The 14,451-nt window shown below is 38.3% G+C and overlaps 2 protein-coding genes across 2 annotated transcripts; one reads left to right on the forward strand and one right to left on the reverse strand.

Annotated features, from left to right (window-relative positions):
• The first annotated feature begins 2,709 nt into the window (after window positions 1–2,709).
• Window positions 2,710–4,094, forward strand: LOC116001785 (lysine-rich arabinogalactan protein 19-like). Its single transcript, XM_031241726.1, has 2 exons — window positions 2,710–3,384; window positions 3,810–4,094. Exons 1-2 carry the CDS (start codon window positions 2,785–2,787, stop codon window positions 3,903–3,905), a joined length of 696 nt encoding a protein of 231 aa, XP_031097586.1. The 5' UTR covers window positions 2,710–2,784; the 3' UTR covers window positions 3,906–4,094.
• Window positions 4,095–6,047: 1,953 nt separating this feature from the next.
• On the reverse strand, window positions 6,048–12,500 carry LOC116000991 (phosphate transporter PHO1 homolog 1). The gene is made up of 13 exons (XM_031240877.1): window positions 12,185–12,500; window positions 11,777–12,080; window positions 10,654–11,056; window positions 10,391–10,439; window positions 10,206–10,277; window positions 9,396–9,525; window positions 8,349–8,472; window positions 8,005–8,254; window positions 7,767–7,916; window positions 7,498–7,650; window positions 6,779–7,057; window positions 6,510–6,646; window positions 6,048–6,402 (listed from the first exon to the last, which is right to left on the reverse strand). Exons 1-13 carry the CDS (start codon window positions 12,404–12,406, stop codon window positions 6,312–6,314), a joined length of 2,364 nt encoding a protein of 787 aa, XP_031096737.1. The 5' UTR covers window positions 12,407–12,500; the 3' UTR covers window positions 6,048–6,311.
• Window positions 12,501–14,451: the final 1,951 nt, after the last annotated feature.

Here is a 14,451-nt window from a genome sequence, read left to right on the forward strand (position 1 = left end):
CAAATGTTTTAGGAGATTTCGTGACGGGAAGAGGTCATAGATTCAATTGTCGTGAAAACATACAAGGTGTTTAGTCTTACCTCGTTTATCCCTTTTGTTATAGTTATGGTTCTTCAATTGTCGGTTACTAATTAAAGGCCAATGTTGTTAGGTGTGAAGTTATATTATGGAGTGATTTTTGGTAGGTGGCAATCAAAGAGAATATGCATCATCATTTTCAATTCTCATTAGATTTTACTCAACCTGCAAACACATTCATGCATGCTATTTTGTCGAGGTGAGAAATGAGGATTTTTGGTTGTAAACTATAGTTTTGACTATTTTTGAAAAATCATTCTTCTTTCAAAATTTGATATTATTTCTAAGGTTATAAAAGTTTACAACCAACATTGGTGAAAATTTTGATCACTTTTATTAGGTGGTTGAAATTTCAGACCACTTTCAAACCACTAGTGTAGTAGAAAAAGTTTAAAATTTCTAAATTTCTGTTCCCTTTTTAAAATGATATGAAAAAGAGACTGAATGACCATCCTTCCATATATTGAAAGAGAGTTTGTTAGGGGCAATCCGTTATTTACTTGATAACCACAAGTTCCGAGTTTGACTCTATTTCATTGAGAATGACTATTAGTCTTCTTGGATTGAGCATGTCAGCTACCAGTAACATAGAATGGTTTACCTCCATATAGATTTTTACCGACTAGGATCACAAGATGAGGTTTATCCCGTGTCCACCCTAGGGTAGGGGTAAAAAAAGAAAAAAGATCAGATAGTTTGTTTCCACCGAAGGGTGGCCGGAGATGGAGTTTTCAGAGCTAGCGGTCTTTAGATCAGAAATGGGAGACGGTTGGATAGGGTGGTTGAACACACCGGTCACTTGAGGCGGTGACCGGAAAGACCTGTTTCAACTGCCCAGAAAAAAAAAAAAAAAAAAAAGGAAAAGAAGGCAGACCCTCCATTGTTGTCACTGCCTTCAAGCTTTCCAGTTTCAAGACATCCAAACAAAAAGTTTCCTAGGATGCATAATGATAATGTCTTCCAGTTCCACCTCATGTTCTGTTTGTAACCACAAGGACTTCTCTCCATGCTATATATATAGATTTGGTAACTCACAATGCAAATAATTTTGATTTTATATATGCCCCAAACTTATTTATTACTCCGTAATATTTTGCAGTGAATATTAAAATGGTATCAATGTTTGCACATGTATATGTAATATGTGTGTTATTTCAGATCCTCAAATTATATGCCCGTTTAAAACGAAAAAAAAAAAAAGATTTAATTTTAAGAAAAGGGAATACACAGAAAAGTGACTTTTTTGTTTATACATAGTGCACTGATATCTGTATATACGAGATGAAACTAATTTAATTAAGTGCCAGTCATGTCTTATTCAAGTAGCTCTGTAATGCGCGTATAGAAGATGAGACTAATCCAATTAAGTTATTGGTTGTGTCTTATTATCTGTAGAGACTTTTATTTTTGACATTAAAGGAAATGTTATGACTTTTGAGTAACACAATTTGTTCATCTAGATCTGATTGGGACTCCATACCAAGCCATAGCTGAAATGTCAAACTCAAAGATCTGTTAATGCCAACAGCAAAAGACAGGCAGGTGACATTTCCTCTTTAACTTGTTTGGTTTGCATGTACTTTATTCTTGAATGGATGTTTCCTTATAATTTTGGTAACCCAAGGGGGACTTTTTTCCTTTCCTTTTCTAACAAAAAACAATCTAATTTAATATGATACGCATTTACTTTATAAATAGAAAAACTGACAAATGATCTATGAGCTCACAAACAACAGAGATGATATGATTAAAACTTAAAGGACTTTCTTATAAATATGACAAATTCAACAACTTAGCTTACAAATGACTGTGATAATATGATAAGGACCCGACTAGCTACACTTGCCGGATCTTGTTTACTACTATCATTGAATTGCGCTTCAATATTACCTTCCTATATCCCTATCTCAATCGAGTGACAATTCATGAAAAATTGTCATAAAACAACAAAAGGTATAGAGTTGAACTATTGCTGTTATTGTCTTTGATGCATTATGAAGGAATACAATATGATTTCATATCACACGTTGGCAGTATACATATCAAAGCTAATATTAAAGATTTCACCAACCATTGCTTTTACATTGTATGAGAAAATTATTATTCTACTTTGCTTTTCCTGTAAGGCCACACTTGCTAAATTAAGGACACACTGTCCATGAGACTTGTTGGAAGCTAAGTTTCATCTGTAATGATCTGACAGTGACACTTGACCAAATGACCTTAATTTCTTACACTGCAAAAAAAGAAATAAACGGGACAATCCAAACCAAATTAATTATATAGTAACCACAATATTACAAGTTTGACTTCTAGTAAAAGCAATTTACAGGTTTTCTTGAATTTGTTTGAGCCGATCAATTATATGAATAATCTAAGCTAGTTTATTTTCTTAGGGACCGTGTTTACCAAGTGCATGCCTTTGATAGTGACTGCAGATTTCTCTCGTAACTCGAAAAAAAATGAAATATACAAACAATAATTGTATGTTATGTTTCATGTTTGATAATGTAGCTCACTTGCCAAATGATTAGAGCAGATGTTGCATTCATTGAAAGGAGTTTTGGTCCTCCACGCATCATCATCACCAAATTCTTGAATTGGTTTCAGATTTCAAGAACTTTCAGACTAAATTTTCTGTATAAATAACTTCAAGAACATCCAAGAAATTCCATCACTACTCAAAAGCAGCTAAGCTAGCTAGCAATGGCTTCCAATATGTGGATTCAAATCTCATCAATTTGCTTCTTCATTTGGTTGGTTATTGCCAATGCACAATTAGCACCGGCAGCTGCACCGTCTACGCCCACCACCACCACCACCCCGCCGCCGACCACCGCCCCGCCGGTTACAACACCCGCGCCTAAAGTTGCACCACAGCTGCCGCCGAAGCCGCCGGTGGCAGCGCCTGCAAAGCCGCCGGCATTGCCACCTCCGACGCAGCCGCCACCGGCGCCGGCATTGCCTCCGGCTGTTCCCCCACCGAAGGTGGCGCCTGCCCCCGCGAAAAACCCTCCAGCGCCGGCCCCTGCAACTAAGCCACCGGCGCCGGCACCTGTGCCGCCGCCACCCATGCCGTCGCCGGTTCCGGCACCACCACCGGCTACTCCGCCGCCAGTCCCGACACCAATATCAGTGCCCACGCCAGCCCCAGCTCCCGGCAAGCACCACCGAAAGAAGTGGAGACACAAGCACAAGCACCACCACGCTCCGGCACCGGCGCCCACCGTGAAAAGCCCGCCGGCACCACCAACAGTACAAGAATCCGTGGACGTCACTCCTGCCCCCTCGCCATCTCTAAATTTGGTAATAAATTAAACCATCCACTACAAAATGGCAAATTATTTTGGACTGAGGTCCAAAATACACAATTTACCTACTAAATGTTTACAATTTATATACTGAATGTTCACGACTAAATGTTCACAATTTAACTACTGAATATTTACATGCAGACATGCACTATGTAAACTGTGAATATTCAGTATAAAAATTGTGACGGGTCCATGGTATAACTATTGCTACAAAATAGAAAACAATATTTTATGGGTTAATCTCAACCAAGTTGGTCGTGCCTATTCACTTGATAACTACAAGGTTTCAAGTAGTTAACTCTCAGGAATGGCCTAGACTGGTTTACTACACTCTCGATGGTAGTGATGGCGGGATTTCCTCGACCCAAAAAAACATTTCTTCATGCATTGATTTTTAATTTCTTCATTTGATTGCAGAATGGAGGAGTCTCATTTGTGCTGCAAGGAGGAAGATCAAGAATGTGGACTAGTGCTGGCTTGGCATTGACCATTTTCTTGGCCATTATAGCCTAGAGTCCTCATAGACTCTCCCAACAACAATATTTTTTTGCAGGGCTCAATTGGATTAATTATATGCTTGCAGAAAAAGAAAGAGTTTGATTCATTCTATTGTATTCACATTCCTTTTTGTCAGTCACATGCATCATGTATTGACCACATTCTTCTTCCTATATAAATGGACACTTTAATTTCCTTTTAATACATTCTTGATATCATAGTTATAACCTAACATTTTGTCTCAGACCAACATTCATAAATTTCTCAAACAAAAACAAAAGTTTAGTAATATCATACTAATTAAAGAAATGTTGTAACCAACAAGAATCAACTATATCTTTACCTAACTTTTTCGAGTGACGCGAGAAACATCCCATCACTATTTAAGAGAATGCACAAGATAAATCCTGTATTGTACTGTAACCATAATCAGCAAAGAATCACAAAGAGATAAACAAGTCTAGATTGTCTGACATAATCAAGAAAGTATTAAGATTACCTCAAATGGAATGGCCACACAGATGTTTTGAAGTGAAATAGTACAGTAATAATATAATCAATGTACCAAATGAAGATCTGAAAATTAACCCTCATTTCTCGTCCATAATCTACTGCTTAGGAACCAACTGAGTTGCCGTGCGGGCCAGAATCCTCATTTCTTTAACATAAGTGGTATAGTTACTTGAAGGGTATGAATTCTGGGGAGTTGGAGATAGCCAAGAACACTAGATAACAAGGGATTGCATATAACAACTAACTAACAAAAACTATGTACTTTCAGTCATCAAAGCTGAGATAATGAGACAAGTACAAACTGCCAAATACTCTATGTTTCTTCCTCCAATGGATCACCTCCCAGTCTCCCAGAATGCTAAAACACAACCTCTGTATGTATATATATGTGTATGGGCAATGTTATATTCTTCAATTATATTCCATCCATTCAATACAAACTAGCTATGGCTTCATACATTTGGGTTCATCAGTTCTGGGTTTATTTCTGCATTTTGTTGGTCATTGCCAGTGCACAAGCACCAGAAGCTTTGCCATCTAAGCCACCCAAAAATCCCATTTCACCTGCCACTAGTCCAACTGCCACCCCAACTAATGCCCTGCCACCAAAACTTCCAAAAACTGCACTGTCACCTTCTTCACCGGTTGCTCCCCCATTGCTGCTGGCCCCACAAATTCCTTCCCCAATAGTATCCCCTGCACCACCACCAGTACCACCAGCGGCGTCTCCTCCCGCCCCCACACCAAAATCAGTTCATTCACCACTACCACTACCACCACCAGCAGTACCACCAGTGGCGTCTCCTCCCTCCCCGACACCAAAATCAATTCTTTCACCACCACCACCACCACCAACACCAAAACCAGTCCTACCGGCAGCTCCACCTCCCGTGCACAAGCTAGAGAAACACTGTCACCGACACGGGCATCACTACTTGCACCACCACTGGCACCGTTGTCATCACCCACCACCACCATCACCGCCACCAAGCCCACTAGCACCACCAGCACCACAAGAAACTGAGGACCTAGCACCAGCTCCCTCACCATCTTTGGTAAATCTTCCACCATTTCAATTTCCTTTCAACTAACTATTTCAAGAATATTGGGCGGAGGCTGAAGGGCCAAGTCTCAATTGTTATACCATGTGACCCTCTCCATTTGACATACTTTCTATTTGCAGTTAATAATTTATGTACTGTCTAAAGAGTCTAATGAGTCAAGCCAGCACACTGTCTTTCAAAAGGCAGTGTTGCCTGCTATATAAGTACAAAGAAACAAAGTTAGGCCTTTGCTTTGCTACTTAGTTATACAAGAACAAAAAAAACCTAATAAAACTGTCACCATCATATCATAAGTGCACTAACCTTCCTTAATTTGCCACAGAATGGAGGAGTGCCGCCATTACTGCTGAAGGGAGGAAGATCTGGGTTGGCATTTGCCATTTTGATGGCCATTATATACTAGAATGCATCTAGCCATGAACACATACACTGATACACAAGCTTTTTGCAAGATTGATTATCTATATGCTTTCTATAATACAATAACCAAGAAATAAATTATCTTTGATTCTTTTCTGGTGCATTCAATTTATCAAGAAACTCATATCTATTAATCTACAGTTGAGATACCCTTGACAAATTTGTCCTAAAGAAGACACAGAAACACATCATTTTTATTCACAGGAGGAAGAATTTTCTGTATACAAAATACAAATTATTCTCTAGAAATTGAACCAAGCAAAAAAAGGGCAAGTTGAATTGACACTTTGTTTAATTTATTCAACTTGCCCAAATGACATAAATACCCCTCCACCCCTGCTATCCACACCCACCCACTCACCAACCAATGGTGTTGATTCATCCACTGGGCATTTCTTGAATTCCTTGGGCAATTTGAGCATCATCAATCTTCTTCATCTACTTCATGAAAAGGAAGTGGCACTGTCTTAACAGCTCTGAATTTGCCTGCATTATTTAGATGCTCATTCTCCAGCCTATTCCATTCAAAAGCAAGGGCATATTGGTCAGAAAGAAGAATTGTTGATGAAGATTAATAAAGCTTAAGTAATTTTCAAGAAAGCTCAGCTCATTATAATTATACCTATAGAAATTCCATTGCCCTCTCCTGATGACTTCAAGGGCAGCTAAAAATAGCCCTGTTACCCTGTAATCTATGCTCCCAAAATTATAATGCAAAACTGTTTGTAACCATGCCAGCCTAAGAACAAGGTTTAGTCCCTGCAAGAACCACACCGAAAGAATTTTTCGTTTATTCTCGAGAATTTTAGTTGTCGTGTAACAATAATACTTTTTGCTCGAACATAATGAACTGATGACAATTCGGGTTTGATTCGATTTGTGTTTTAGTACCATGGAGAAGTAGTAAATGAACTTCTGACGCAGCATGAGCTCATTCCTTAACCATGGGTTGTTGGAATGGAGTTGGAGCAAACCCCAATCCTTTACAAAGTCCCAATACAATTGATACACTGTTGCAGCACTTGAGATGAGTACAACTAGGCAAAGCCATCCCACACTTTTCTCCTTTTCATATGCCACTTTTGCCCCTGCTGCCAACATGGCAGACACATATTTTCCTAGGTTGACAAGGTGGCTTTTGTGCCCTTCATCCAGCCAACGTCTGGCACACTGCAATTTACAACACAACATTATGTTCCATTAGCTGTGTCCCAATTAGATCTCAAAATCATATGAAGTAAAGGGAAAATGGTAAGATTAAACTCCCGCCACATGTCTTAATTTATTTATTCTCCTGACCCAGCTTTTTTTGGGTGACGTGGGAAATTCGCAACCACTGTCCAAGAGTGTGTGCCTTGTGACCCTAGCCCACAAATCAGCTTAGGTTGTCCATAGCTGACTTGCTCAAATAAAAAAAGCCAATAGGCCTCTCCGGCTGGGAGTCGAGCCTGTAACCTAACTGTCTTGGCTGGTGTTACCCCTAATACGACCCACCTTTTTTTAAAATCAATTTGAACATGCAAAGTCAGCTAGAGTAAAAAGTGAGAGTCCATATAGGACTGCGGTGAGGAAAATTGCAAAATGAAAAAGAATAAGAGAGTGGTGGAAACCTGCATGGCTCTCCAATAGTAAGGAAGGAAGGAAACTGCATAAGCCAGATCTCTATAGTACTTGGTCCTCATGCAATATCCATAATCTTGATTTTTGTAGCTTCCAGTAACATAGTAGCATGCTACATACTCCAGGTCTCTCAGCAATGGGATCTGTTTATGGGCAAAAACATATTATCACTAAGAATCTTTTTTTTTTTACTTTAGCCCAACAAAAATATAGTCGAGTTGACATTAATTAAGGTTCCAAGTTCGAGTCTTAAGCTCACCTGGCTACAAAGTTGATCAGCCATGAAGAAATCCACCATGACAACCTTGTACAAAGGTGAGAGAATGATGTTCCTCATCACATAGAGGAACCGGTACCGGGTTGATTTGTAGATGATGTTGAAAGGGCAGATCAATAACAGCAGAAAGCCCTGAAAAGAGAGAACAAAAATAAGGGATTTTGTTAACTGATTCGAGATTTTTAAAGAGATGAAAATATCATCTTAATTAGAAAATTACCAGTAACAGGAGGGCAGGGATGGCCTGAACTTGTGTGAAAGAGTAGCCTTTTGCCACAAGTGAAAGGTGAACAAATAGAACACCCACAACAACACTCATGGAAGCTGTGCAGATCAAAAACACATCTCTGTACTTGAGCTCTTTTGTCGGGGCTAACTCGAATATGAAGCCGTAGTTTATCCTAGTCTTTCTCCACATGAAGATGTTGCACCCATACAGAAAGATGTGCAAGAACAGTAGGCTGAACATGCTGCAGAAATTGGTATCCCTATCAGTACTTTTCTGACAGAAATTTGGAAACTTTGAGGTTCTTATTCTGGTTATTGGGTTAAATGGATTCTTGCCTTAGAACAGGATAAACTGTTTCCATGTAGACTGTATCTGATTGCCGTTGTGTGTACATCCCAGTAATATGAGCCATGATTATGTATCCAGCGAATAGCGCTATGAAACATCCTGCGAATAAACCTGAAACATAGATGGAACAAGATCATTGGACTGTCCAAATTGATGAGGGTTTTGCAGAAACATAGATTATGTTCTTGTTTAACTGTCACATGATACTTAGTCTCAACTGTTATTTTACTCTGCTCTCCATCTTCTGTTACATTGTTTTTAAGTCAACTGTTGTTAACTGAATTAGACACACATACCCGGACAAAAGAAGCACTATACTCTAGAACAGTAATGATATTATGTACAGAAATCAGGTCTTGTTATGTCAGTTACATGACAAAACTTGTATAGTTTAAAGGTCTTTATAATGGCACACAGCAAGGTACAAAGCCCCAAAGAAGTCTAAAAATGGAGGCCTTTTGTTAACATTATTAAGGTAGTTTTTTTTGTTTGTGGTCAATTACATGATAGTGGCCTTAGCAATGGACCTTTCTCTTTTCTTTAATACCCACCTCCCTTAAAGTGGACCCTTAGCTTTTCTTCAGGTTTTGATTTTAGTGGCTGATTCAAGGTCTACTTGCATTAGGGGACTGTCCTTTCTTTTCATTTTAAAAAAACAAAAAATTTCCCTCCTATTGGTCTGGCCTATTGATCTTCTTGATTTGAATCAGTCTCTATGAACAACCTAGGCTGGTTTACCTCGTTGTCCTTTATTGGCTAGCTAGGATTACAAGGCGGGATTTACTCAGTTCACACTCTTGGACAGTGACTTTAGCCTGTAGGTTTGAGTCAGTCTTTATGGACAACCTAGGCTGGTTTACCTTGTTGTCCTTTACTAGCTAACTAGGATTACAAAGCGGGGTTTACTTAGTTCACACCCTCAGATAGTGACTGCAGGTTTCCTCGTCATTCAAAACAAAACATTTCCTAAAGATGTTTTCTTGAAAGCTTAGTTAAAATTATGTCAACTCTCAATTAAGAAGAGAAATAGTTACCAATGAAGAAGGTGACAGCATGGGACTCCTTTTTGAGAGTAGGTTTTAGGTATTTCATGGCTTTTCTTCTGTCATCTTCAGCAAAGTGTTTGATGAAAATCTCCTCAACCTCATCAGCCAACTTCACAGCCTGTAAAAGAAAATGGGGAATGTGAGACAAGCATATCTTGGGTTGATGAATGCAAATCTAAAGCCATTTCATCATCCTGTGTGGACATGCACTCTTCTTAGTACTACAAACATGAGCAGTTGGTTTTGTCTGAGAATAATCTGATTATGATGATCATGATGGATTTTGATGGGACAACCATACTTGTGCCCTCCACAAATCCATTCATCTTCCAATCACACCAAATGTCATGTTGCCTTAGTGTGCTTTTTCATCTTCCCCAGATATTTTACCATGAAATTCCGCTTCTTTTTGTCAATCCCGTTCATTGTTTGTTCTAGTTCAAGTCATATCTCGTATATCTTTTCTAGAATAAAAAAGATGAAAAACGTGAAAAAACACTAAACTGTCTATCTATCCCAACAAACACCCTTAACAGCCAAGGAACACCCAACCTATCTTCAGGTAAAGTCTTCCTAAGATTAACGGGAATATAATCCTATCCAACACTCACAAACCCTAATCATGTTCAAGGGACATCTTGGCAAGAAAATCCGTGGTCCTATTTTATCTCATGTATTTAATGGGTATAAGTGCGATTGCTATTGGAGTCGGTGATAGTATTGAATTTGAAGAATTTGTGAATAATTAATTTATGGTATAAAGTAATTTGTGAATACTTTTTTGGTTTTTGTTTTTACCTTGTCTGAGCTGTTGAAGTGGGAGTTCTCAACCACTCTTAAATAAATGGGGAGAACTTGTTTGTTAGTAACCTGTGTGGACAAAAAAAGCAGTAAAAAAGTAAAAAGCTAAATCCCCATGATAAACAAAAAATAGAAAGCAAGTGCATTATACTAGAAAGTTTTTCCCTTTACCCCTCACTTACTTTGTCAAATTTCTTCAAAATCTTTACAAAAGCAAGCATGTTCAAGTTCCTGTAAAGTTTTCAATCACACCAATAAATAAATAAATCATCATTTCTATCATTTCTTTCAAGTAACCAGAAAAATCTACAATCACTATTCCAATGTCTACACTAAGTAATCCTGTCTTGTAAACCTAACCGATAAAGAACGTAAATCAGCTAAGTTATTAATAGTTGACTGGTTCAAATCAAGAAGACTAATAGCCCGATATGGCATTCATTACCTGTAAGTTTTAAGGTAACCTAATCCTTTGTAGAGTTCAATGAAGGCTCCTCTGATCATCTTCTCGGCGTGGCGAAGCTTGGTCTTGTTGATATGCAGCCTGGAGGCTTCAGGGCCACGTTTCTTGGAGGCCTGATTAACCAGATCATCCCAGAGCAGATATGTAATTGCAGAGAAAGTTCGGGTCGGGTTCGTGAGCGGAATGTGGATTCTCAAGCTTTTTCCTTGGCAATTTACCACGCGCTCTGACAGTGATCTTAGCTTGCTGTCTTCTCTCTTCACCCTCATTGATCTTCCCAGTTCACCTGGAGATTCCGTTAACTGCGTTTCGCTGATGCTGGATTCATCTGTGATGTCTCCTTGCCCCTGTTCTTCCTCTGCTCTGCCCCTGTTGGATTCTTCATCTGTTTTAACAGACAGAAATGAAATGTTGTTTTTTAAGGTTCTTTGAGAGTCCTAAAGTTGTAGAAAACATAACATACCCAAGTTTTTCCTTCCGACCTTTTCTTTATATGTTACTGTTTAATTATTGTTTTTTACTATGCAAGAATCTTGGTAGAAGTGTAGAACACACAAAGCTCAAAAACAAAATTGTTGTCATGATTCACTAGCAAATCAATACTATGATTCATGTTTTGTAAAGGGTAGTTGCAATTTTCAAACTATCATCAGCTAAGTCCAATCAAATTGATCAGACAATTACTTGATAATCATAAGATGACAGATATTTATTAGTCTTCTTAGTTTAACTGAGCTGCATCAAATACTATTAGCAATATTATCAGATACAACCACTTATAGTATACCTGGTTCATGAACTAGAATAGAGTAGGCATGCGTAATCTCAACCAAGTTGGTCGAAAAGTTAGCTTGGTAACCCTAATGTTCCAAATTTGATTTCGCATGAGTTGTTTATTGGCTTTCTTAGTTCGAATTGGTCATAATGACAACCTAGACTGATTTACTTTCGTGCGGTCCTTTGTCATAAGACAGCTAGTTTTTTGTCAACTAAAGTCATAAGACAGACATAATGCAGAACGTGTAGCAAAGTAACATGGAACTTTCCCGTAAATCAAAGAATAGTAGAGTAGGCAAACAGGGCAAGAACAGAGAAAGGTATGTACCGCAAGAAATGGTGCCGGAAATGGAGTCATCCTCCCTGGATTCCTGGGAAGAACCGATTCCTTTGGCGCGGTGTTGCCGGAGAGCGGTGTTTAGTTGAATGAGAATCTCCAGTTGCTTCTTCAACGACTCGCCTCTCTCCATGAACTCCCTCTCCTTGGTCTTGTAAAACTGGTTCACCTTGTTCAGCTGCATATCCAATCGTGCAAAAAACTCATTTGCAGCTTCAGTGTCAGCAAATTGCTCCAACAGCTCAGTCTCGTACAAATCCCCCTTATTAGCCGACGGCGAAGGTTTCCTATGAACCTAGGACCAAAGAAACCAAGAAAAGCAATGTAAAATGAATGAGAAAGAAATATTTATTGTGGGGATATGATAATGTTAATGGAGGGAGGGAGGGATTAGAGTACTTGAATGGCTCCATGTTGGCGACGAGGAGGTTGGAACAGAGAAAGATTCCTCAGAGAAGAAAAGAAAGAGTTTTGAGGAAAATGATGATTAGAATTATTGTTGTTGTTCTCAGCGTTAAGAAGGATTTTCTTAAGGTCTTTCTTGAGTTGCCAGTAATCAACAAAGGCTTCTTTCCATTCAGGAACAAGCTGGCCTTCAAATTGCTTAGAGAACTTCACCATTATGATCTGATTTTTTTTTTTTTTAAACTTTTGTTTATACTTCAAGAAGGAAAAAAAACAATGCCAAAGTTAGATGAGATCTCTCTAGCTAGGCTTCTTGGTGAGGTTGAGTGTTTGGAATGGGGGCTATGGGCACAATATTTATGGGTGAAAAAGGGAATTTTTTAATTTTCTTTTTCATTTTTTCGTACTGCACTGGTGTCAGCATTCCAGAGACTAATCTAGTCGAGTTTCGGTCCAGTTTAATAGAAGGAATTTTTGAGTGATATACAAGTAGTAGATGCCAGGACAGCACATTCTGTAATATTCTTGGAACACCTCCTGTATTTATCCTAAATACTGATTATGCTCTTTCCACTTGGAAGGTTTAATGGATTCGAATATATATATGGGCTCGCCGGAAAATCACCAAACCGCCGTCGGCGGTGGTCACTTCTCGGCCAGCATTTATGAGAGGTTTGAAAATTTGGTGGAAGTCTTATAAAAGTGGGGATTATTATTGTTGTAGTGGGACATGCATCATCCTTTTTAGATCAGAGCTGCAAGAAAAACATACTTTTTGAAGGGTATACCAAAGCGTGTAATATGCGTTTTCTTGCATGGGAAAAATTTGCATGGTGTGCATGTGGAGGGTAATATAGGGTTTTCACATGATAGAGATGATATACTAAAGTATATATCTACTACTATAATCTAATCAAGCTTCATACAGATCAAGTAATTTATCATCCATTTTGAAGTCTAAAGATCATATGCTTCATCACATGACACTCTCTTATGAATTTTAATTTTAAAATAATGAATTGAACTCGAGATCTTTAGTTAAATTGAAAAATACTCACGTTATCACATCGACGCTCATGAGTATTAAATTTATTAAAAAGTTAAATAGGGGACAATCCTCTTTTATGTAACAAAATAAAATCTTAAAAACACAATAAAAAACAGAAATTAAATATTTTACTAAGGACCAAATTATTGGTGAGGTCACACGTTTGATTCTGATCAACACCTTCTTGGTTGAATTTGTCAGATCTTTTTAGTGCAATTTACTTTCCATATGTGATTTGCTGACTATATATTACACATGAACAATGTTTACATATTATACATGTTTGGGTAGTGCCTAACCATCTATGATCGAGTTTCCTTTGTCATCCAACATAATAATATAATAATAAAAGATTTTTTTTTTTTTTGGTTGCATAAAATCAAGGGATGGGGGGTTAGCAAATACATTGTCATTAGTCAAGGAAAACCACATTTGTTAATGGTTGTTATTGGGCAAATGATGATTTACAATCACACAAAGCTTGGCACTAATTAGACCAGCCTGATTTCCACTAAATTTAGGATAACATACATCCAAAAATAAAGAAAGTACTCACAATAATTGTTTTCAATTTCCCCCCACTTTCACCATTGAAAAAGCTTTTGGTTTTTCTTAGATAAAGTTATCATAACATCTACTTACGTACTTAAATTTCATATTTCCACTCAGCACATGCATGCCAAAATGCACAAACTAAAAAATAAAAGAGTTTTGATCTCGAAACAGTCGGTATATAATTAATATAAATATAGTAACCTACTACGGAGTACCATGAATTATAATAAGAACCAAACACAACCAATAATGTTGTACAAAGCGCTAGGCGCTAGTCGGGTGTCCGGATGGCGCCAGACAATCCGAGTATATTGTCTCTATTTTTTCTACTCGGGGCTGAGAGTTGTTAGACTATTATAATTCCCAAACTAGTCAACCGCATATGTACTCAGTTAATTAGCTGAGTACATGGCTGAAAGAATATAGAAGATGAGTAGTTTAGCAGTAAAAAAAAACCACTCTCCCGAGTTGAAAGCTAACTCGGCCGGGTTGGGCACCAACTTAACCAAGTTAGGCGCCCAACTCGGCGCCTATGACACCTAGTTGGCTGGTTAGCCGCTTGATCGACTAAAAGCCGCCTAGAGCTGAAATCGCTTCGGCCTAGGGTGCCCTAGCTGCCGCCTAGACGTATTTTTACAACATTGAATATATACCACCA

This window comes from Ipomoea triloba, chromosome 13 (assembly GCF_003576645.1).
Source record: "Ipomoea triloba cultivar NCNSP0323 chromosome 13, ASM357664v1".
Classification (NCBI taxonomy): Eukaryota; Viridiplantae; Streptophyta; class Magnoliopsida; order Solanales; family Convolvulaceae; genus Ipomoea; species Ipomoea triloba.

Excerpts from the sequence above, each read along its gene's own strand:
- LOC116001785 (XM_031241726.1), top strand. The coding sequence starts at position 2,785 with ATGGCTTCCAATATGTGGATTCAAATCTCATCAATTTGCTTCTTCATT. Across the intron at positions 3,385-3,809 it reads CCTCGCCATCTCTAAATTTG|AATGGAGGAGTCTCATTTGT; the intron begins GTAATAAATTAA and ends ATTTGATTGCAG.
- LOC116000991 (XM_031240877.1), bottom strand. The coding sequence starts at position 12,406 with ATGGTGAAGTTCTCTAAGCAATTTGAAGGCCAGCTTGTTCCTGAATGG. Across the intron at positions 10,440-10,653 it reads GGTTACCTTAAAACTTACAG|GAACTTGAACATGCTTGCTT; the intron begins GTAATGAATGCC and ends AAAACTTTACAG. Across the intron at positions 8,473-9,395 it reads TGCTGTCACCTTCTTCATTG|GTTTATTCGCAGGATGTTTC; the intron begins GTAACTATTTCT and ends TCTATGTTTCAG.